This window comes from Ictalurus punctatus, chromosome 13 (genome assembly GCF_001660625.3).
Source record: "Ictalurus punctatus breed USDA103 chromosome 13, Coco_2.0, whole genome shotgun sequence".
Lineage (NCBI taxonomy): Eukaryota > Metazoa > Chordata > Actinopteri > Siluriformes > Ictaluridae > Ictalurus > Ictalurus punctatus.
Window position 1 is genome coordinate 11,568,029 of NC_030428.2, and position 25,008 is coordinate 11,593,036.

Here is a 25,008-nt window from a genome sequence, read left to right on the forward strand (position 1 = left end):
TATAGTTTTGCAAGTTTTTGTATGTACTATATATTTTGTCATAGACATACAGTGCCTTGTGTAAGTGTACCAGCAGGGTGCTCTGAAGCTGTAGATATAAACACGGTTTCCATGCATAGAACAAGCTCACACAATGTTCACACTCAATGGAGTATGTTGCTGAAGCATGTTGTTGAACATGATGAATAGAAAATACATATACTGTGACTGACTGGTCTGATGATTGAGAACTGGCTGTTTTCCCAATAAAACTTTGACCCATTGCTAAAGCCAACAGAGAGCAGCTGTTTAACAAGCTTAGACCCTGCACGCCTCCTCAAAGTCCATCACCATGGTGTTTCAGCACAGCTGAAATCCATCTATCTCTCCAGCCTGGCTCAGCTCCAGCTGCACACAGCCTTCCAAATGTCTGAAATGACAGCACGACACCTTACCATTATTCAGGCTTAATACGAAAGTTTCCATCTGTCCATCTATAGATGGTTCAAATATAACCCATTTACGTGACCACAATGAATTGTCACTGGTATCTGTTATTTTATTAATTTTTTCTGGACCTGGTTTCACTCTAAGGTGAAGACAGAGGAGTGTGATAAGACAGTCCAAATAAAGCCGTGAAGGTCATTGTGAATACTATGAAGCCCAGTACTGCTGATCAATCACTTTGAACCGGAGTCATCTTGCAAAAAAGGCCCCATTTAAATATAGACATGCTCCGGATGTCCTGTAGAATTGCTCAACATGTTTCGAGACCGTGTGCAAAATTTTCCCATGATGCCTCTGCAGAGATGGTTTGAATAGTAGCAAGAACAGGTGAAAATGAACTGCATGACTCAGCACGTGAGAGACATACACACCTTTACATAGGCAACTCTATTAACTCAATAGCAGGGAACATGTAAAGCATCAAGGCATGAAGAACTCTGAAGAAGTCTTACATGTATGCTTTTAACATTTCAGATCTTACATTGTTAGAATGCAAATGCTCCATAACCATACCAGACAATAACACAGGCTGTAACTTTTACAATCTACTTTATACAGTGACTTGTCCCTCATCTTTATGAGTTTATTGGTGTGTTCTAAATGACTTTTCTCAAATTCAAATCATACCTATATAACAACATAAGCACGCAACCTCTTGAGCCGAGCTCGTCTGACCTTCAAATTCCATAACAACGTGTACTTGAGGCTCGAGCGCATGTAACAAAAGCACTGATAATGTCCGGCTAGACCAAATAAACAAGAAACTGGGCTGAAAGCTATAAGAATAATTCAGACAATAGGGTCGCTGTATAACTTTAATCATTAAGAATGAGCAAAGTTAAAATAAATACATGGCAAATACATTTGTATTCAGTCATACAACAGAATCAACAATAAAGTGAACACTTGCAAGATTCTTGCTGACAATCAAGACAATAGAGTTAATCTAATGTCTATGGAGGCCAAAACCAGAGGTGAGATTTCAGTGGAGTGGGTGGGACAGGTCAACAAGAAGTTGATTCAACAGTCTGTATGGGAAAAAAACAAACAGACAAACCAAAAAAAAAACAAAAAACAATGAGATGTTTCTAACTAGTGGAAGTTCTATAATTATTGCTGCTCAACTATAATATAATTTTATCTGAATGAGCAGTAAAAAAATGACTATCCATAAGGCCACTATTTGCATCAGCTGTATGATTAAGTGTTATATATATATATATATATATATATATATATATATATATATATATATATATATAAAATAATAATAAAAAAAAGACAGTGGGACGGTTGTAAAATAAATTAATCTCAACAGTTTGGTGTTGAAATGTTGTACCTGCCGTTATCAGATGTGTCCGTTTTCCATTCAAGAATAGCCAGTAATAACTACCACAAAAGACTTTTTAGTACAGAGACACACCATCGGTGTGTTTTATAGCTAGTCACTGTAACAGACACAAAAAAAAAACGGACATTTACACGGTTCCTTTCCTTTCACAGAGAATACAAAATTATATACAGAACAAAAGCATCTCTGAGCATGAAAACAATCATCAGATTCACTTAGGGAATATTTAGAACAGTCCAACACTGGACATGAATTGGAGGAAATACCTAAATCTATTACACGCTAACATAGCCTTGGTTATTACCAGGGAGTCATGGAGACATGGCACTGTCACTTTAAATGCTCAGACCAGAAGCAGTCTCAGTGACAGACTGTTTGCCAGCTACTTTATAGCCCAGGCTTCTCTCTGGCCTATTTTCAGCCCTCCTCATTGCACAACTGTGGGACATTACATAAAATCCCTGCTAGTCAAACAGAATCAAACTCGTAAAAGTTGCCAAGTTTGATATGGTAATTTCATTTAAATAGTTCTGTAGCTATCCTGCTGATGTAGTTGGATATTTCATGAATACATCACATGCTGCTATTTTGCCAAAGCTATAAAAACAAAACCATATTCTATTAAAACATAATGTTTGGTCCTTGATATACATAACACAATGCAAAATCTGAACACTTCTAGGCATACAGTACAGTTTAACTGGATTCTTTCTCGAATCCTGGTTCATGACAGAATTCTTACCATATATACACACACACACACACACACACACACACACACACACACACACACACACACACACACACACACACACACACACACACACACATATCACAGCCATGTCAAATGGGCTAATGCTTGTGAATCTTCAGGTCTAGCTTTAAGGACGGCTACAGTGCGTAAATCATTTACTAATGGGGCCTATTGTGCAACCATTGAACAAAAATAACAGTTACTGAAAGGATGGCTTCGGGTATTCCTTTTCCTTTAGACCATCACACTACTCCAAGCCAAAGCCCTCAGCATAGGAAATGGCTATGGTTAGCTTTTGCCGTAGTTCTTTCTTGCTCTTGTAGGGTGGCAGGCAGATCTGGTTGAAGCATGTGTGCGAAACGGGTAACCTGAAGAGAGGAAATGACACACATACACACATTTGTCTTACTATCGTTGTGAGGACCTTTCATTGACATGTACCTAAATCTAACTCTAACCTTAACCTCAGTCATCAAAAGGTTTTTGACTCTTAGTTTTGCAGGTTGTTTTTGTTTTTTTTTGTTTTTTGTTTTTTTTTACAGGGGGAAATAAATAAATAAAATCTGTCAGATATTCTGATATGGAAAGATTTAGATCCCTACCAAGACATTTAGGTCCCCCCAACACACAAACACACAGATACACAAAGAGTGAGGAAATACTTCATGCTTACCAGTCTGTGGAAACATCAATCTTAGAGATCTTGAAGTTGAGGTCTGCCATCCCTCCCACAGGAACACGGTCACTTCCTGTTGTGAAGTGAAGAAGCCTCTTCTGCAGCTCCAGCGGGAAAGCTAGAACCACATCCCAAAAGGCACTGCATTCACAAACAAACAAACAAACAAACATTTACTAAGTGCAAAATATAATTTGTTTGCATAAATAACGGATATAGAAAGCACTATAAGCTATGCACACAAAGCATATTGTTTATATACACATGCATATGAAAATATATGAATTACAGTTGCAATCAAAACTATTCACCCTCATTGCAAATCAGGTTTATTGTCAATATTTGCAACTAACCAAGCCCTTGATTAGTTGCATCAGGTGTGCTTGAGACAACACCCGTTTTGCATAGTTTTGCTGCTTTGAAGGATTCTATTCAGGGGGTTGAATCATTTTGAGACTGGAGAAATCATTATAAGTTGCATTTTGAGTTGAATTTGGGGAAACCACTTCCAGCATTCGTTGTGTTGAACTATTTAAATTGCTTTTGTTTGATTTGTTCATTGCAAACAGATGAAAGTGTGTATAATTTTGATTGCAATGGTATATGCATTTTCTCTATAAGAAGGGAAAACATGTTGTTTTGCATAAAAGTATGCCTTGAACAGTTTGTAAAGCATGTTGTTTTATTTGCAGCTAGACAACAAGTGCAGTGATGTGTGCAGATCAGTGTTACCGGATGGTGGGGTCTGTCTTGCTGTAGCCCTCATACTGCGCCACCCTCTGCAGAGAGCTCATGTCCAGATTGGGACTCCCACAAACCAGGATCTCAACCTCCTCTGGCCTCAGCAGCTACAGTTAAATGAATTGCAATAATGTTCATGACAGTGATGGAGATGCGGTAATACAGACACGCACTGAATGCAATTACGTAACACACTTGTCTGGCAGGGATATTTATCTATCTATCTATCTATTTATTTATTTATTTTTCACTTCTGCTTTTGTCTTGTGCCATTTCATACTGCCCAAAGTGTCAGCAAGCATGGAGCCTTTTGGTACTTGACCAACCCCAACATCTTATCAAATGTTTTAAAGATACTGCCACACCCTGGAGTATTGCACATTTCATTACAACTCGTTCAACTCTAGGAAAAGTCATGGTTTTTTCGGTGGTTGTGATAAAAACAAGTGGCTTGCAAAAACACCCCAAGAGCGCAATCTCATCTGACAAGTCCCCTCCCCTCTCTTCTAACACCAAAGAGTGAGTTATTACCTTCCCAAAGTCTCCTATATAAGAATTTAAAGACGCGGGTATTCCATGTGGTCAGCCCAACAGGATTTCTTTCCCAGCATGAAACTGTGTACTGCCTCTGACACACAATCTCCTCCACAACTAGTGATACCACAGAGAAACACTGATGCAGTCAGAAAGATCCAGAAAGGGCCAGGATATTTCTTAACTTACACCAGATCTGCACAGTTATTGCATTCTCTCTCTCTCTCTCTCTCTCTCGCTCTCTTTGGTCAGCTGTATGCCTGGAAGAGCAAGCTTGGAGCAGACTCTCCTTACCATATTGGGAAGTGTAATTTTCAGTCTGAACATCGCCAACATAAACAAACGCAATTTTACCTCTTTTTTTTTTTTCCAAGACTCATAGCAAGCAAAGAGCAACCTTCAGCTTCAAGTCATTTCCCCAACAGTTAACATCATGCAAAAAGTAAAAAACTAACAAGCTCCTGTGGGTTGTGTTTTCACTGTGCCTTAACAGGTGATGACATGCATGGAAAGTTCCAGCACTCAGACAGTACTGACAATTCATTGAATCATACACAAAGCATGCAGGGCAAACATGGCTAAGAAACAACTACGTGTCGACAGTCGTACGAGTCACAAAGCTATTGAAAATCTGCATGAAAAAGGCTACTTGATTGAAATGCCAGGCAGGGATTTGGGGTTGCCGCTTTCTTTGCCATGTATTAATTCTACAGGGCTCACTGGCATATTCTTTCCCTGTTGGCCTGGATACAGCTTAGAAGCAGAGCACAACACTCCACAATTCTTTGGAGTAGGGCCAAGGGAGGGGGCGGGGACATTAGATTGAGCTCAGCGTTCACACACACACACACACACACACACACACACACACACACACACACACACACACACACACACAGAGAGGGCACATTACACTCCTACTTACTGTCTCAAAATCTTTGCACTTGCCTACAAAAGCACTGTACTAATGTAAGAAATCAATGCGTCCTAACTTCTGATGTGTGTGCATGTGTGTAATATAAATATAAAAATTAAAAAAAAAAAATATATATATATATATATATATATATATATATATATATATATATATATATATATATATATATATATATATATATATATATATATATATATATATAGTTAGGACGCATTGATTTCTTACATTAGTACAGTGCTTTTGTAGGCAAGTGCAAAATGCAGCTTGGCCCATTGGTGTCAAAAATATCATGATACTTGAAGGCGTATTTATGATACAAGATATGAATTATGAAGAAACATGGCTCCATCACAGTGATGCATTGCTTTAATCCTGAGCTTGGGTTACTGTCTGTATGGGAATGCTCTGCTCGTGAACACATGGATTTCTGCCAGGTTCTCTAGTTTCCCCCCAGCTCCCAGAAATATGCTGATTGGCTACTCTAAATAGGTGTTAATGAGTGTGGGCATGGTGTCCTGCGATGAACAGGCTTTGTGTGGTCAGTGTTTCTGGGACAGGCTCTGGATTCACTGCAATCCTGACCAGGAAAAAGCGCTTACGAGACTGGATGCGTGTATAAGCGTGCATAAGGTTCTATCTGACTTTTTCCTGGCACAAAAAAATATATATTATATATATATATATATATATATATATATATATATATGTATATATATATATATATATATATATATATATATATATATATATATATATATATATATATATATATATATTTTTTTTTAATAAATCATCTAGTTTGACCTCAGGGTGAAAACTTTAATATGTAAAAAAATAAAATCACAGGATTATCAGCTGGGGCTTTATTCCTCTTTGATCTTTTTTTCTCGCGCGTTTTCTCCCAAGCTCTAGCCATCTCTCTCCAATCACACGACAGCTGCGCTCTGGGGAGGGTGTGGGCAAACACGTGCTTGCTCAAAGACATGTGAAGCCAGCCAAGCGTATATTTATAACTGCTGCTGATGCTGTGTCACAGGGCAGCGTATCACACACAAAGAAAAGGGCTGTCTACCCTCTATCGCATACCTGTGCTGACAGACACCTATAATAAGATAGTGTAACTCTGACTGACGATGAGAGACACTAATATCATCCCTCCCACCCAGACACCATGGGCAATTTTGCTCTCTAGACTGCCAGAAAGATTTATCATTTTAAAGTACTTATAAATGATACATTTTATAAGTATTTTGCTGAACTGCTGAAAAAAGTGGAACAATGTTTTCAGAAATCCTAATTTCAGGGATGCTTTATTTAAAAAAAAATATTTAATGAGTAAAATAAGAGAAACCATTTGGTACTGTTATATAGTTATCGAAGCATACGAACATTAAAATAAAGTCCGACTCACCATCAAGGCATTAGAAGCACATACACTGTGAAAGCCATGGTAGAAGGCGGCAAACTGTCTGTAGATGAACTTATTCAGCAGGAAATCGATGTACAGCTGGACGTACTCTGCACAGGGATTTATGAATAATAAATAACACAGCATAGGTGATCAGAAAATTGCAGACAATATTGGGTGCAGTTTGTCGGAGGTTTAGTGAAGACTTCACTCACCTTTTCGGTTCTGGTTAGTCACAGGGATTTTATCTCCACCTGGCTTCAGGTTATATGACTTGACGACTCCAAGTTCTTCTTGAAAAACCTGCAAAGGCGAACATAAGCATTGATCTCTGCCGGTCTCTCCTTCCCTGAACATATGTGAACCTAGGGGAAAAATCAGGGCTTGTCGGCACTACAATGTAATCTAGGGCAACCTGAATATCTTAAATAGCCTTACAGTCCTAATCATTCTCAGTGACCTGAGCTGCACAGAGGCATGTCTGTGTGTGAGAGAAACACCTGAAAGGTCGTATAGAAGTCCTCTTCGACATTTCCCTCATAGCTGAGCAGCTCTGCAAGGCCATGAGCAAGATCCTAAAACAGAAAGGTTCCACTGATGCCAAATATCGACTTAAAATACAGAGGCACCATGCACAGAGCTACATGCATGCGAAAACATACATGATCTAGAAACAGTGCTGTGTCCAGTATAAAATATTTACATCCGTTAATCTGTGGATTTCATTAGCAGCAACATATTTCATAATAAAACAATATGGGAAATTTTGCATTAATTAATTATTTAGAAAATCAATTAGTAAAAAAAAAAAATGTTAATAGGTTTGTTATCCAGATCCAACTGAAGCAATTCATCCACATAAAACCTGAAAAATTTTAATTCACACCTGTGTGACCAATAAAACTAATAAAGCACTGAAAGGAGAAAATGAAAGGTATGTTTGACATAAGCTGTGACAATATCTATATTCTCACTGTCTCTTATTAAATAACCTTCAGTTTTTCCAGCTCCACACCCTTGTGGTGGGGAAAGAAAAAAAAGTTTAGCACAAGAGAGCAAACAACACCCAGAGGCACTCGGTTATATAAGTGTGTATGAGGGCAAAATCTTTCAAATGGAACATCTGGATCGCTTAAGCTTTACTCAGCAAAAAATACTGGAAATGATGAAGAAATGGCAACTGTGTAAAAATTTCCATCTAAAAAGTGATTGGTAAATATGCAAGATTCTTAAAACATACTAGGGGCTTGTTACTTGTTGCATAAGAGCAAGGCAGTAACACTGATAATCTTAGGGCTCCCTCTAGTGGACTTGAATTGAAGTGATTCAATTTCACTAGAATCTAAGAATTTATTACTAAACTAAACTTTTTTTTTTGAGTAAATAGCAAATGCTGATTTTGGTAGGGTCATAACCAGTTTGTAACACATTTGATATATAAAGCCTTTTCATACATACAGCAATTTCCAACTCAATTTCAGACTTTTCATGTAATTTATAGGAAATCATGCCTGACAGAGCTCAGGTTTATCGGCAGCAGTAAACGAGCAGTCAGCATCAGTGTTGTACTAACAGCAGCAGAAACAATGCACCATATGGAACGACACTTTATCAGCAGTGTAGAAACACCCTCGTTCTGCCTAGCGACAGCAACAAACAGAGCCACAACAATACAACAGGTGCCATTTTAAATAACAATGTGTAATTCTCTGAGACAAATACGATAATCAATGACCCAGTGTACTACCATGTGTGGTGACCACATGTATATGTATATACATTCTGTGCGTTTTAAATGTTTTTATTTGACAGTAATATCCATATTCTTTTGCATGAATGTACTGCACTGTAGAAGGTCGAAAAACAACTTCAACAGGCTGGCTGTCAATTTTGGGCCCAAGTGTGTGTGTGTGTGTGTATGTATATATTATATTATATTGTATTACATACAATCACCTTACAGAGTTAAAAACACTCATTAACACCGATGTAGAGTAGCCAATCAGATTTAGGCTTTAACTGTGTCTTAAAATCCAAGGCATGTTGATGGATCCAATGGATTCCATTGGATCCCAATCGGTCCTATTAGTTTCGATGTCAATGCTTGAAGTTGAGTAACAATCAAAATCTAGGGTCTTAAGGCATTAAAGGAATATTTCATCCAAAAATTAAACGCAGACCATTTTCCCTTAGCCCAAAAACATAATTAGCCAAGTCAGGCTTGGTGTTTGAGGTTTACTTGTACAGTTTTGCACTGGAGCTAGAAGGCAAATTTATAGCGAACAAGTACTGTACAAACTTGAAGGAAACTTGGAGGAACTTGGAGGAATTGTGTGTTACACCTCACCCTCTCAGACTGGCAGCTGTTACATGATAGGGCAGAAATAACTTGTGGTGGCTATATCTTGAAAATCACACACTTTCATAGCACATAGTCTGTAACACATGCAACACTCATTGAAGACAGATTTGTGTTAGAATAAATGATTGAATAGTTAGAACGATAATTTCAAATTGCTTTTAAACAAACATTCTGCTATTAAGTGAAACTGTTTATGTGTAAATTATATCGCTGTGTGGTGATTTAGACAGGTGGTTTGCACCATTCTAAGTTTCCCTTAACTAAAATAAACAGAACACATGACATAATTTGGCGGATCAAATGATTTTCGGAGTGTTTCTTTCGGAAGTGCAGAAGAGCAGCGAGAGTTTTAATCAAAACAATAGATGTCACAGCTTGTGTACACACAGGCATGATTTGCTGCAGGTCGTCCAGGGTGAGGGTTGCCATGCCAACAGGTGCATCAAGGTCACATGGCACGATGGGAGGAGTCAACAGCTTCTTGTAGATGCATGGCGGGAATCGGATGTCCAGGGTGATGCTGTTGTACACGGCTAGGCCCATGAGCTGAACGAAAGGGGTTAAGAGTGAACAGCTGGGGAAGAGAGCCGAGTCTACACACACAAGCTTATACACGCATCCAGTCTCGTAAGCCCTTTCTTTAGAGAGTGTGCACTTTGTTCTTGCTCCCGTTAAATTTATAACTAGCTTGAGATATCTGCTACTGCACTGGCCACACAATAGCCTTATGATAGAGCCCAGTCAGATGTAGGGAGAGAACGCCCAACAGGTGTATTAAACATTTAGAAGAGAATGTGAAGAGGCTGCTCCTTAAGTGCTTACAGCTGCAACTGACGGCACTCCTCCATGTGCTCTCCATATGCACACGGACAAAGAGAGAGCAGTGGAAAAAGAGAACGAGAGAGGGAGGGGGAAGAAAAAAGCTCCCTTTTAGCAGACAGAGGGAAAATTTTTCGTAATGGCTCGAGCATTGAGACAACACAAAAGCCAGCCCCGGGGTCGTTCCAAATAAGACACAACCAAAGAAACCTTTCATTCATTATCCTAGGCTGATGTGACAGCACTTCTGTGTGTACTTAAGCTCATAGCTCACAAATTTCTACAATGGGCAAGCTCAGAGGAGGAGAAACACAATGACACAGACACAAACCGAGCTGCCTGAGCCAGAGGGAATGATTATGTCAGGATATGGCTGCTACTGTCTTCTTTCCTACCTTATAGAAAGCAACGTGCGGATAGCACTGCCATTTCATTACAGCCTGCATGCATTAGTGTATGAGGCCATGATTGGTTGATCAGTCAGAAAAGCATTACACATGGTGCCTCCTCAGCAGTGACTCAAACTGAGGTCTAATGCTGAAAATAAGCATCTGTCCCACCCTGTGCTGAAAGGGAAACTTTTTACAGGTTCCACGAATAAACAGTGGATGTTTCTTCTAAGTGGAAGCAGACTGTATGTTTATGGGTTATTGAAGTCTCCCAGTGCCCATGCACAGCTACCTATGCAGCAGATGAAAGGATACAGCTCCAACCAGTCTGTACTCTGAACAGTTGTCACACTTCCAGTTGCTGAACCAGTGACATTGAGATTCCTTCACATATGTGAACATGCCTGTGAAAACGCACACAGCAGCAGTTTAAGTCCTCAGAAATTGACCTCAAAGATGAAAAAAGGAAAAACAAATCCAAAGGCAAACCCAAATCCAAAAATCAAGTAACAAGTACATTTGACTTTTCCAGTAAAGACTCTTCATATCAGTGCTATGTAAATCACAGGTAGGTAAATCACTTAAATCACCATGGAAACTATTTGCACATATATTTCCATTCTATTTAAGCCAACATCAAATCTGGATGTTTTTCTTGAAATAAAATTGACCCTCTTTTCTGAATCAGAAATATTCTAGAGCAGGCGTTCTCAGAATTTGCAGCCAGGGACCGCTTTACTGTAAAATCAATTTCAGCAGGTTCATTACACAAAAGTGTACAATAATATCCTGGCTATTTATTGCAGCCATCAAGCTTTTTATTCCTGAACTTTCTACTGACAAAACACATTAAGTAAGTGCAAGTAGACATTATTTACAAGCTTTTTGAGTTACGTCATTTTGGAGTTACTGAGGTTTTTATTACAGCCTTTTAAATCAAGGGCCCAGTCAAACAGGCTATAACTATAACATCTCAATAGTAAATATAATAACTTTGATAATAGTGGGTTGTAATTTCCAGCACTGTACCAAAATATCAAAATAACAAGGGGGGGGGGGGGGTGGGGGGGGGGTTGGGACAACAACACAGACCCTCTGGCTATGCTTCACTGACCCCACTTTGAGAACCACATCTCTAGAGACTACTTAAACCTTACTACCATTGAATACAAAAAAAAAAAAAAAAAAACAATTAAGTTGTCTATTTAAACATCATTTTGTTTTCATTCAGTAAAGCAACTGGTGTTCAGGAAACTAAGTGTTTGTGGTCTAAAGTTCTGGGGAACACACTCCCCAGCAAGTACAGAATGACTAGAAGAAATCCCTTTGGTTTTTATAGCTGGATAGAGTAAAGAATGAGTAATATCAGTGAAAGTGAACTAACATGAAATCACAGCTGATCATTTGCACCCTGTTTGTCCTGAGCATCTCACCATAGTCGGTGTGAAAAATCTGTCGAATCAGGAGAAGAAACCATTCCTTTGTGAGTCCTCCCATGTCCAAGCCTGCTTCCCCGACAAACGTCACTTTTAGCTTTTTCTTCAAGTCTGCTCTCTTTCTTGAAAGCTATTAAAAAAAGCACACACACACACACACACACACACACACACACATTCATGGTGGGGCCATTTTTCCAAATTAAGCCCTAGCCAGACTTAGAACTTTCCAGACAAGACTATACTTGCGCTTGGCCAAAAGTACCCTCTCTCAGTCTCGGAAAATAAAAATGTTGAATACGGTGCTGCTTTGAACAAAAATATATAATGCGTACAAAACCACTACATTATTCTTACAGTTCTGTAAATATTTCTTGACGGTTCAGAGTTAGTGGTAAAAAGTGAAGGAACAGACAGGCGCTGTCCATGTTCTGTGAGCGAGCGCTATTACCTCATCCAGTGAGTCACTGACCAGCTGCAGACGCCTTACTTTAATGTTGAGAAAAAGCAGACTCATATCCACCCTCTGTCTGCGAGAGACCTTGTCCACCAGGGTTTGCTGCAGCCGAAATAGAAAAAAACGTGCATTTAATCATTCGACATTCCCATGCTGGAAACCTGTTTACATACTGATGCTCACTGGCACAATCTGTCTTGGGAATTTATCTTTAAGCTTCGGATAAATGTTGGTGATATTTCTGTCTGTGTTAACTTCCTGAATGCTTTAATGAAGCTGCTATTTTGTCCTAATAATGAGAACATAGTGTACACTCCTGCAAGACTGTCTTTAATCCGACAGCCACGAGTCTGTCGAGCCTACGCTCTGGTCACATATGTTTGGGAGGGAGCTTGTGAGGATTCCACCCTAAAAAAAGAACATCTCAGGCTGCCCCACCCTACACAAGACTGTATCTTTATCAAAAGACTTTCCTTAGAGTAAAATGAATCCTGCTTGACTTTGAAATGAAGCTTTTGACACGAGTAGGTTAACTCACGTGTAATTAATGGATTAGGACTGCCTTTGTTACTTTTTCAGAGCAGAGGAAAAAATTTAAATTTTAAGTAAATCTCTGGACTTCACTGGGAAGTCTCCAAGGACGGGCAGCTTAGATAAACAGTCTTGAGTATAGGCGGCCATAGAGCAAGCATCAGATCCCACGAGACCCTTGGGACCAAACGGTCTAAATCCTTCGTTTCCACAGTAACGTTCCCTGCACACTCTGGCAGCTCGGCAGTCAAGAGAACTACAGAGGAAACGACAGTGACATGCAAACTCTTACCCTGGCCATGCTGATCATCTGTTGCTCAGAGTCTCTTTGGATAATAGCCTTCTTCACCACTGTAGACAGGATAAAAGGATACTGGCAGAACGTGAACCTGTGCGAATTACAATGTGTCAGACTCAAAGAAGTTATGTTCCTCGCCCATATTAACCATATATAAACAATCATAATGCATGGTTTTGTATGGTGTTGTCAAGAGCAATTATGAAGGTTATATTGGTCCAGTAGATGTAAACAATGCCCCAGAAGGTAAATGCAACTTAAAGTTTGTTCTAGACTATTTGGAACTACAAAAACAGCTCTGATGGAAAGAGTTTCAGTGCATGTGTGCTTAGAGGAAACTGGAGAGAGTAGCGCTCGCTCTGAATTATATTTTCGTGCCACACCTGTTGGAATTTCCATGAACTTGCCATGTCTGGTAGTCCTCCATGAAATCAATGTGGTCCAGTGTGAGATTGTAGAAATCAGAGAAGGGGATGATGGGAGAAGGAGAAATGCTGTTTGCAGCATCTGAATACAGAGAAAACGGAGATGCGGGAATGTTTTGACTCTGTCCCAGCAGACCGGTCAACATTTTCCGCAGTCTGGCATTGGTTTTCGTACTCACTTAGCAGGGAGAGAACCTTGGTGGCTGATGGGATCCACCATGAGCACTTGGACATGGGCGGTAGCTCCTCTGGTTTGGCAGGGAACAGCCGTGTGGTGATGAAGAGCTGTAGGCGTTCCACCAGCTGCTTAAAACGCTTCTGAGATAGCCTGAGAAACGACACGCTGTCCTGGTCAAACACTCACAATGTAGCTTTCTAAGCCTGTGTTTCTTCCTGTTATGGTGATTCAAAATTCTTTAAATCAAACACTTTAAAGTCTTGTTCTTTTCTGGAATTATTTTTTTATTTTGTTAATAGTTGTTGAATCCCTACATAATTGCTATGCCTTTATAATTTAGCCGTTTGTACTTATGGTTTTATTTTTGAATGGATTCCTTAAGCAGCCTGGACTGCAAAAGGCAGTGACAGAAGGAAACAATTCAGACTCACTTCTTAAACCAGTGCATCAGGAAATGGTGATCTGCTTCAGGCAGGGTCGCTATTTGCCGCAGTAAGTGAGCATAGATGACATATGTGGCTGTGCTGGTGTACTGAGGGTTCTGCAACAAAGAAGAGCCTTTTTAGAGCACTTCAAAAAGGAAATATAACTTTTCACTAGGGAGCTGCAGAAGAAGGTCTGGCTCTTTAATAACGAGTGGCGTTTCAGCGGAAACCAGTGATCCCCCCTTCCAACATGACCTCATCGGTTCCTCCAGCACAGTCAAAGGCAAATCATACCACAGGCTGACTTGCATTAGTGGCAGACAGATCAGCCCAATAATTGCGCTTGTCTTTCAATTTCACTCGGTCTTCAAGAGATATGTCGGTCAGGACATCATATCATAGCCTGCGGCTGACTAAAAGTTAATTTTGGAAAAGACTAACGTCAGGAGATGAAAAGTGGAGTCCAGTCTCCCAAAACATACAACGTACAAGTCCTACATCTGATGCATAATATTGGAAATGAACTTTTCACACTCTATGTCTTTCCCCTGTCTCTCTCTCTCATTAGTCTTTTCCAGATATTTTCCAGAGGCTATGGACTTATTTGGACACAAACACTTAACTCACAATATATATACAGCCTGGTTCAGACAGTCTGACTGTAGCTATGGCTGGAGTCAATGGGCCATGTGGTGAGAGAGGAGATCAAGAGTTTCCTGCCTTGCCTCACACTTTGACATGGCCACCAACACATCACAAGGCCAAGCTTGAGCCAGATTAGGTTGACTGTGCTCTACATACAGTATACGCCTATACATGTGTGCAGATAAGCGTCTCGATTTAGGGCAGGAAATTACCGCTATTACTGAAAAGTACCACATGCGTCTGGGTTATATAATCAAGGTAGTTTTCTATTAATAGTTCAGATTTGCACAATGACAGGCTCAGTATGGAAAACTCCACTGGACCATTTCTTTATTGGGAACTAAAACCTCTCTCATTTAAAAGTTTATAAAGCAGAAATAAGCATCACATCATCAAGCATTACCTGCACAAGTATGAAATACGCCCTCAGGTCGTCCTTTGTCCGCGGTCTAAAAGAAAAAAGTAGCAGCTCAAAAGTCTTTTCCGTAACAACACAACACTCAGCAGCGTTTAAAGGCTCGGGGAGTGAAAACAAAATAACACTCACCCTTTCCATTCTCTTAATAAGCTATTAATGATTCCCTTCAGGACTGATTTCTGGGTATCAGGGGGCTGTAAATAAGGAAGTCTGACATTACAGATCTGCATTCTTTAGGAAACAAACAACTGAATAATGATTTTTTAAAACACACAGACAATAGCTCTTTGTGTAGTGCAAAACCGAGAAAGTGAAGGTTTTTTTTTTGTTTTTTTTAAAAAAAGTAAGAGCTTCTGTGTACTTGGATTCATTACGCACCGTGTGAAGCAAAGCATCATAAACAGTATTGACAAATTTGGTGTTTATTCCTGAGTCTTCAATAGTGTTGAATGGAGCATTTGCTTCTCTCTGGGGGGGAAAAAAAGAAATTTCAATCTCTAAAAAATTACAAACTGTTTTTGATTTAAGTCTAATCGGCAAAAAAATAAATAAATAAATAAATAAACACTAATGCTGTATGGTGATAACAGTCCTTCAGAGTGAAAACATCATGGTTAATTACTATCATTTCTGTAAGATCCTACGTTACGACTGCACGGTTAGACGATCATGTGTATTAAGATCAATGCTCTGTATATAATCCATACGCAGGTGTTCTCTTTTAGTACTCTCTGAATGAGCTCATTCATTCAGATGGATCCCTAACACTAACGTTGGGTTTTTCCCTTTCTCCTGTTTTTACTGTTACTCTTTCACATGGGTCAGTAAAAACATTTGCACAATTCAAAGGAAACATTCTGGATTAACACCTTACATTCTGTCAAGCCTAAACAGTTCTTCTATGTACTGTAAGCTTTTCATTTATACTACACAATTCATATAAATTCATATTTAGGTGGTATAACTAACATGTACGTGAAGAACCTTTTTTAGCAATTGTGAAACAAATTTAATCGGAGATTAATCTCGCAAAATCATAATCAAACAACCAGGGCAAAACAAGCTGATAACATTTTGAACAAGAACAAGCAAACCTTAAAAGCAGCATTGAGTTCCAAGAAGGAGTCGAACGTGGTCATGTAGAAATCATGGACATGCTTCCAATCACCTGAGATAGTTGCCTTTTCAACGTCTTCTCTGGATTTCAACAAAGAAGCGCGGTTAAGTGTGGTTTAGTGCAAACAAGTTCGAACAAGAAAAGCCATAATGAACAAGCGTAATAGACTGAGAGCGCATACTGGAACTCTTTGGCAGTTTTAGTTCGGATGGGGATGATGGGATCTGAGACGAAGCGAGCTTTAACTTCTGGAGGCAGAACGTCTATAGAGATTCGCTGCTTCTGTCTCACATCTGGATAGATTGGGGGAAGCTCTCTCACTATAGACAAAAAGATAAACATGCAGGTGTACATATTTCTCAAAAGATATAAACACACACAAAACATGGTAATACTAGACACCAACAAAAACTTCTCAACTTTTTTCGGTGCATAAATGGAAATGCTATGGCTTGAACACAAAAGGGGTTCACTGATTAAAACATGCCCCTTGATCTCCTGGTAATAATTAAGTGTTTTCCCAAAGCACTAAACAATATGGTTAATTAAGAAGAAGCTCATCACGCTCCCGTTGAGGATCCTTCACACTTTTATGGGAAAACTAGACACACCAATTTTGTTTCAACCCAAAGGACATTGCCTCAGATGAGTCAGCCACAGTGACACCAGCTACCATGTAAAAACGGTTGATGGGATTCTGGATCATTTATGTTCGGTCAACACCAGATGAACTGGTGAATACCACTTTTTAAAATTTTAAAAGTACATTTTTCAATATTAGAGTCTGACTGTCTTGTTCATAAATACACTCTGATTTTTTCTAAATATAAACCATAACCTTGATATAATATTTCTACCTGCAAGTGAGTTCTAAAAGATGTTCTAGAATCGAATACATAATTATTGCCAGCTTTGTAGAGAACAGGGGAAAAATACTGTCTGCACACAAACAAGCTTGAGAAACTACAGACCTCGAACTAAAATAATTCTTATAACACATTTAAATAGGCATGGCCTGTATGTAAGAAAAATCATAATAATCCTTAAAGCTATTTCTAAAATATACAATATGCATCAAAGTAGGTTTGAGAATAATAACTCCAGAATTATATTAGTGTGGAATTTTAAAAAAAAAAAGAAGTTCAATACTTTGTTTAATATCTTCAAAAAGATATTAATTTGTATTTACATAAAACATTTTTACATAAAAAGTGACATTCCTTTTTATTTAACACTACGAGGAGAAAAAACTCAAACTGCAAAATGTCAAATGTTTTGGATTCAAAGATAAAACGTACAAAATTTTAACATCAGCTTCTTCCAGTTATTTCTTTTTTTTTTTTTTTTTTTAAATGAATCATTTATCACCATATTGATGTTCTAGTGTCATAATGTCCAGCGCTACGTTTAAATAGTATTACCTCTTAAAAATATACACTTACAATCCTTGCATAAAATCATGAGCTTCAGTTATATATTCACATCAAACATCAGAATGGGGGAGAAAGAAAAAAAAGTCACAAAAATCCCTGTGACTTTAACCGTGGCATGGTTGTTGGTGCCAGATAAGCCGGTTTGACTATTTCAGAAACTGCTGATCTTCTGAGATTTTCACACACACACACACACACACACACACACACACACACACACACACACAAAAAAAAAAAAACACACACACACACACACACACACACACACACACACACACACACACACACACACACACACACACACACACACACACACACACACACACACACACACACACACACACACACGTCTCTACACACACAGAATGGTGCAAAAAACAAAAAGCATCCTGTGAGCAGAGACTCAGTCGCTGTGTATTCTCTAGATCGGGGTGTCCAATCTTATCCGGAAAGAAGCCACAACTGAGTCTATTGAAAACCAAGCTCAACTGATTAAACAGGTGGAATCAGGTGTAGCTCCTGCTTGATTGGAATGTAAACCTGCACCCACACCGGCCCTTTGCAGATAAGATTGGACACCTGTTATCTACAGATTGTTGTGTGTGAAATTCCCAGGAGATCAACAGTTTATGAAATACTCAAACCAGACCATCTGGTGCCAATATCCATGCCACAATCAAAGTCACAGAGATCACACTTATTCTTCATTCTGATGTTTGATGTGAACATTAACTGGAGCTCTTGACCTGTATCTGTATGATTTTTATTTTTATTGCACTGCTGCCACATGATTGGCTGATTACATAACTGCATGAATGCGCAGGTGTATTTGTTCCTAATAAAGTAGATGGTGAGTGCATGTGGCAAAACAAGTGATAATTAAAACAAAACCAAACAAATCGTCATCCTTGAAAAAAAAAAAAGATTATTTCTAGAAAATGCTGTCAGTCTCCTATAACCTGTCCAATAACGCTCTTTTTCCATGGGGTATAAATATAAGATTGCACACATGTGAATCCCTGACAACCAGATCTTACAACCCAAAAAAAGGCAGATGGTTGTTGACTACAATTGACCTAGCTTCTTTGGCATGGCTGCGGACTACAAACAAACAAACACTATACCCAGTGTAAAATATGGTGGCTCATTTATAGTTTGGGGCTGTACCGGGATATTTTCCCCCAAAATCCGGTTGCCTACGTCAGGAGATTTGGCTGTCCATGCAGCAAGACAAACTCACTCTGAATTCAACAATTTATTTTCCCGGATGCAGTTTAAGACAAAAAGCCATAGAGTCAACCCTCTCAGTGTATTTTTCCTCTTTGCCTGTACAAACTGAGGCACTTCTTACCCAATCTCATGCAGCAGTTTGTCTCAGTGGTTGAGCTTTGAAAGGTAAGCAGCAAACGGGGTCAAACTAGAGCTTGATTAAACTTTAATTACAGCTGCAGGGCACAAAATCCGAAGCGTGACACTCTCTCTCTCCATAGAAAAACAGTGGTTTAGCCAGTGATTTTATCTCACATCATCTGTCTGCAGTCAACTGTCTGTGCTGCAGCACACTACGGAGTCAGTTAACTTGGCTAGTTTATGTACTCTGTAAGTGTGTTGAAAAATGAAGTGTCACATTCTGTGCGTATATGCGGTTAGCAGTTTGAATATTCATAATACCTCAAAAAAATGTAATAGTATTGTTGACTGAAACGTCCATCTCTACTTTTAACATAATAATGACCTAAAACACAGTTACATATCAGAAAGTATATACATATACAGTCCACACAGGATTGGTTTTCTTGTGTTTGTTGCAGCCAAAAATACTTTTTAATGTGGCGTATTTTTAAAAAATTTGTGCTGCAACTTGTAGAGTTTTTTGTGAAAAACTACTTGAATTGTTAAAATTGCACCTGCAGGACATTGTTTCGCAGTGATGTTATTAAATGAGATCTTTTAGCTGGATTAATGTTCGATGCACTTGAATCAAAGAGAGCTTTTTCTGAATGCGTGTTGCGATGACATCACATGACGCGTCTTGGCCCAAATCTGCGGAAAATCTGCGGTAATTTTCAAAAATTGAAAAAGCTCCTCCGAATATTGCGGAATATCTTTGATTTTGCGCTAATTTCTGTGATTGCCAAATCCTGGAGGGAATCTTATTAGATATCTCAGGAAGAGGATCAATTGCAGAGTTGTAGAATTGCAATTATTATTTTTAATAATTCTACATTTTAGGGGTGCCAATAGTTTTATAAGTGTTCTGAAAAACTCTCTGCACTACTTATAAAAACTTATGTTTGTGAATATAATTACCAAATAAAATATAAAGCATCCTTATGAATTTTTTTTTTCTCGTTGCATGTGATGTTCATTTTATATCTTTCATTTTGCTCATTTTTTAAAAGACTAGAAGTAAATCTGGATTCTGCAGTTGACCATATGGCTGAAGACAGAATGCCAGATTGTTAAGCAACTGGACATGAGAGGGAGTGTGTCGCTGAGAACTGATTTGGCCGACAAAAGGGGTGTGTTGCTATGCAATAAAGTAAAATACAAACAAACATTGCTGGAATTTCGTATTAAGCGTATAAGTTACTTATATACAAATTTAAAAAAATTCTAGCTGTAAAGCAGCAAAACAAAGCTGTAGGTTATCACTACGTTTCAGGCTAAATGTGTTCTCAATGCATTCATTTTTCCATTTCTGTATTAGATGAAACACAGATTGAATACAGATTGAATCTATGAATACGATTAACAGACTGCTGTTGTGAAGCGCTACTGAAGTCTCAGACTGTAAGCGGGATGATAAAGCTATAGACTAAAAGGTGAAATATATTTTCCCCCTGGAATATACAGTATAATACAAGCACAATGCTTTTCAACAGATCAAGTAGTGTGGTCTGATCTTACTGGTATATAAATTCCTAAAATTTTAAGCTCACAATTAAATAAAATTGTTTCATGGGGGGAAAAAAACAATAAAAAAAAAAAACGCTGAATATAGTGCACATTTTCATCACTACCCTCAAACACAACTACTCAAATAAATGCCATTCACTCAGAGGCAACTACCAATCAACGTCAGCACAAAGTGCTGTGATTAAGAAGCAAATTATAGATGCTAGAACCGCTCTCGGTTCCTCTGCCAGACAGGCCCTCAGACACACACTGAGAACTCTGTACACCAAAAGATAATGCAGATCACTTGAGTAGAAATGAACAGCAATGATTATAGCAAAAAGCTCTTCTTTAAAGAACTATACATTTAGACCATCATAGAGTCCAGCCTCTACAGCATCTTCAACATACGCAGTCTGATTAGCCCTGTGTGTGACACACTGATCCGCAAGTCTCTTAAAACATCTTTGATCTCAAGGGGAAAAAAGATAAAACAAAACAAAAACACAACACATCTGCTTGCAGTGTTGAACTGTTCATTAATTCATAGCAGCTAAAGAGAACTCTTTGAAATGCAATTAGTATTTTGTCCTGTGTCTAAGCATTACCTTTAAATTGCATGTGCATATCATTTAATATCCCACTGACCTTTGCATGAGTGTTTCCGTAACATGCATAAAACACAGGCTATCAAAGCACATAATCTATGGCCACTTCACCCTTTTCAATGTAGTTCTAAGGAGCTTGAAAGCCCAAGCTGTTTCTACCACAAATCTTGTGTCCAAAACAGTGACGGAGCCAGGAAATCATTTCAGGGAAATGAGGATACACCGTATATTAAATAAAATCATCATGTACAATTAAATTGATGCGTGTATTCACACAGAGTACAAGAAGCAGTGATGCTTCTTGACATCAACCAATCTTGCCATATTGATAACACAACCATCTTCATAACACAACCATATTCATTCAACACATGTAATCTGCTGTCACCTCGATATCTTTATTCTCAGTGTGTACAGTAGCGCGTTGGTTTGTAGCTTTCAAATGGAAACGGAAAAATGCATAATCCTGTGTACTTAATTCTGGTTCTCAACATAGCATCTGTAGCCAATAAAATGTGATTTTTAAAAAAATTGAGATGGGCTTATTGTATATTTTAGGCAGTTAAATATAGAATCATAATGATGGTTTCTTAACCTATTTTTATTGACCAGTTATCACACAAAACAATGCTATTTGTCATTCACACACATGGACATATGCGTGTATACTCTCTCTCTCTCTCTCTCATTATATATATATATATATATATATATATATATATATATATATATATATATATAATATTATATTATATTATATATATATATATATATATATATATATATATATATATATATATATATATATATATATATATATTATATTATATTATATTATATTATATATATATATATATATAAAATCCAAAGTAATTTAAAATAATTTAGTATTTCAGCATCTTCAAAGTAGACACCCTTTTTCCCTAGAATTTCCAGAAATGTATTCTTGGCTTTTTCGCAACCGATTTCTTGAGGAATCTCCCTGGGATGATTTTTTAAACAGTATTCAAGGAGTTCCCACCTACACTGGACACTTATTGGCTGCTTTTCGGAATATTTCGCTCAAGTCATCTGTTTAAAAAAAATATTTTTTTGTAAATAAAATGCTAGTTTTCTAATGAAAGAAATGAATATGTTGGCACAATTATATTTCATCTACAACACTGATTTCAAACATTTAATCATACATCTTCAGATCAAAAGGTTTTTAAGATCATGAGAAATTTTTCAGTCTCCAAAGTGTCTCCAAATGTTCGACTGGTACTGTGTAATATATATTACATACACATGTACATACATACATAAAAGGGCTGGGCAATAAATCGACACAATATCCATATTGTGACAAATGATTATGCGATGCACTTTTCTGAGATATCAATTTTATGGTGATATATTTTTTATAATTTCAATAATTACAAATTAAATGGTACTGAACGGATGCTGTTGATTTGACGTAATTTTTGTTAAACTTAATCTTCTTTGTCTTTGTAGGCATTAAAGAAAAGTATCGTCAAACTCAGTTAAACTTTTTTTTATTTTTTTTTAGTTTGCTAACTAAATTATATATTGTGATACACATACACAAAACATTGGGAGGGGGGTTCAAACCCAAAGTACAGCTACACCTGTGTGAGCTCACCTTGTCGGACGGCAGGTAAGAGGAGGTGTGTGGACAGGCTGTGACTGCCTGACTCTCTTTTGTGGTTCAGGGTGGAGATGAAACTGCCATACGAGGAGAAAGGTAGCTTTGTTCCACGATCCAAACTCTGTCAGGGGAACGAACATGAGGCATAAATCCCATTTGAATTGTGACCAAACATGTGTGTCACAAATTAGTATGTGATCTACTGTGAACATTACAATTAGCTGGAAAGCACCAATTTACTTGCAGCACAGAAGAGCTCAAAGCCTGAGAATGCTGTGCTGCTGTGTGTAGGATGTGAAAAGTAGTGATTTAATCAGATTCACCGGCCTGTAATCACCGCATCACCAATCATCAGGACGGACCAACAAAGCCATGCTTGAAGCAAACAGAGCAACTGGAAAAGCAAAACCAAACCCAATACAAAAAATAAAAACCCAGCCCGTCTTCTTATTTGATCTTATCAGAGGCAAATATCGGGACTCTTCTTTTTTTCTTTTTTTAAAGAAGAAAAGAAATCAAGTGTTCACCAGATGGTCCCACCCCATTTATTTATTTAATTAATAACATAAGTTTTACTCATCAGAAGCCAGGAGTGATGCTTTGGGGTTGTGTGTGATGTATTACATAGACTAATGCATTATTTATTTATTTATTTTTAATGTGCAGTACAAATCACGCATGTGTATAAATTTCATCTCAAAGTAACTTGATTGTATAAAAAGCATCTGATTTCAGTGTTTTCTTCTCTTCTGTCCATTAAGATGCAAATGTTCTGTCAGAGTCCCAAATCCACCATTTTCCCAGTGTCGGGAATTTCCATCAGCACTGGGTTTCCCTCAGCTGAAGTGCTCAGATAACAGCTAAACTTATCACGACATAGGCTACTTAAAACTTCTTTCTCAGACAAATGCAACTTGTGAGTTTGTAGTAAGAAACCGAAAGAAAAGAAAAAGAAAAGAAACACACCGACTTACAGGGTTTATGATGGGAGGAAGTCTGTCTCTGTCTCTCTCTTCCAGCGGATAATTATTCTCACTCATGTTTAGATGCATGTTTTCCCAAACACGATCACATGGCTTGTTTTGTTTGGGGAAAAAATGAACCATTTAAAGCAGCGAAGAAGCTGCGGGTCGGTTTCTTTGCCGTTTTCCTCTGAGAAGGAGTGTTTACACTGCTGCTGCTGCTGCTGCTGCTGGAACACTCACTGGGAACGCGCTGTTCCTGACGGCAAGCAGGTGAGTTTTGGAAGTTGTCACGATAACCGAAAAAAAAAAGAAAAAAGATGCTTTTTTTGCCCTCCAAAGTCGAGTATCAAACTACAGGTCCATGTATGTACACGATAATACAATGACAGAAACGACAAAATAATTCTTTGCGAAGCTGCGTCGGTACACACGGTTGTGTGAGTTAAGTTAGTGAAGCTGAGCTGAGGCGCGCCGCTGCTGCGCTCCAGCTGCTGCACTCCGCCGCCATGTTGGTGAGGATGAAGCTCGCGAGGAGCAACTTAGTAACGGTCGCTAACGCTACGTCACACCGAGGGCGGGGCTTTCAGTGCTAAATCAGATTTATCGCACACGGTTTATTTATTTATTTATTTATTTATTTAGCCTAGTTATTTATTCATTACATTGCATCATTTAAGGCAATTATATATAAAATAATAATAGAAACTAATTATATATATATATATATATATATATATATATATATATATATATATATATAAATAGATAGAATAGAAATAAATAATAGAAATACATATTTTATATACAGTACTGTGCAAAAGTCTTTTTTTTCTATAAACCTTGTTATAGATTTTTGTTGTTGACATTTTAGATTCCAAAACATTAGTTTTCCAGCACAAAATGAAATCATACAGGAAAATGTTTCAATGCCAGTAAAGAAAGCAGCATATTATGTAAGAGAACTCTTTTCAGACAAAAAATAATAATAATAAAAAATAAAAAGTAAAAACAAAATGAAGGGTGCTGGGTTTTGCTGCAAAAATAAGAAGCAAGTGTGATAGTCAAAGTC

General features: G+C 38.0%; 1 protein-coding gene across 2 annotated transcripts; it reads right to left on the bottom strand.

The window, feature by feature from the left end:
- Positions 1–1,288: 1,288 nt before the first annotated feature.
- hectd2 (HECT domain containing 2) lies at positions 1,289–24,468 on the bottom strand. 2 transcript variants are annotated; one of them, XR_006983521.2, is made up of 22 exons: positions 23,949–24,468; positions 22,969–23,095; positions 16,569–16,707; positions 16,365–16,467; positions 15,649–15,738; positions 15,400–15,464; positions 15,256–15,301; positions 14,214–14,323; positions 13,784–13,932; positions 13,563–13,686; positions 13,174–13,270; positions 12,345–12,452; positions 11,891–12,023; positions 10,773–10,861; positions 9,637–9,795; positions 7,388–7,462; positions 7,103–7,190; positions 6,891–6,997; positions 4,000–4,115; positions 3,265–3,408; positions 1,826–2,959; positions 1,289–1,514 (listed from the first exon to the last, which is right to left on the bottom strand). XR_006983521.2 is itself a non-coding variant. In XM_047159438.2 (21 exons), exons 1-21 carry the CDS (start codon positions 24,078–24,080, stop codon positions 2,839–2,841), a joined length of 2,322 nt encoding a protein of 773 aa, XP_047015394.1. In that variant the 5' UTR covers positions 24,081–24,468; the 3' UTR covers positions 1,289–2,838. The 2 variants fall into 2 exon arrangements, 1 of the variants encoding a protein (XP_047015394.1); XM_047159438.2 differs by having other exon boundaries at positions 1,289–2,959.
- Between the last annotated feature and the right edge of the window lie 540 nt (positions 24,469–25,008).

Coding starts and splice junctions, on each gene's coding strand:
- hectd2 (XM_047159438.2), bottom strand. CDS start 24,080: ATGGTTCATTTTTTCCCCAAACAAAACAAGCCATGTGATCGTGTTTGG. Junction 15,739..16,364: donor AACTCAATGCTGCTTTTAAG/GTTTGCTTGTTC, acceptor TTTCCCCCCCAG/AGAGAAGCAAATGCTCCATT. Junction 12,024..12,344: donor TCAGTGACTCACTGGATGAG/GTAATAGCGCTC, acceptor TTTTTTTAATAG/CTTTCAAGAAAGAGAGCAGA.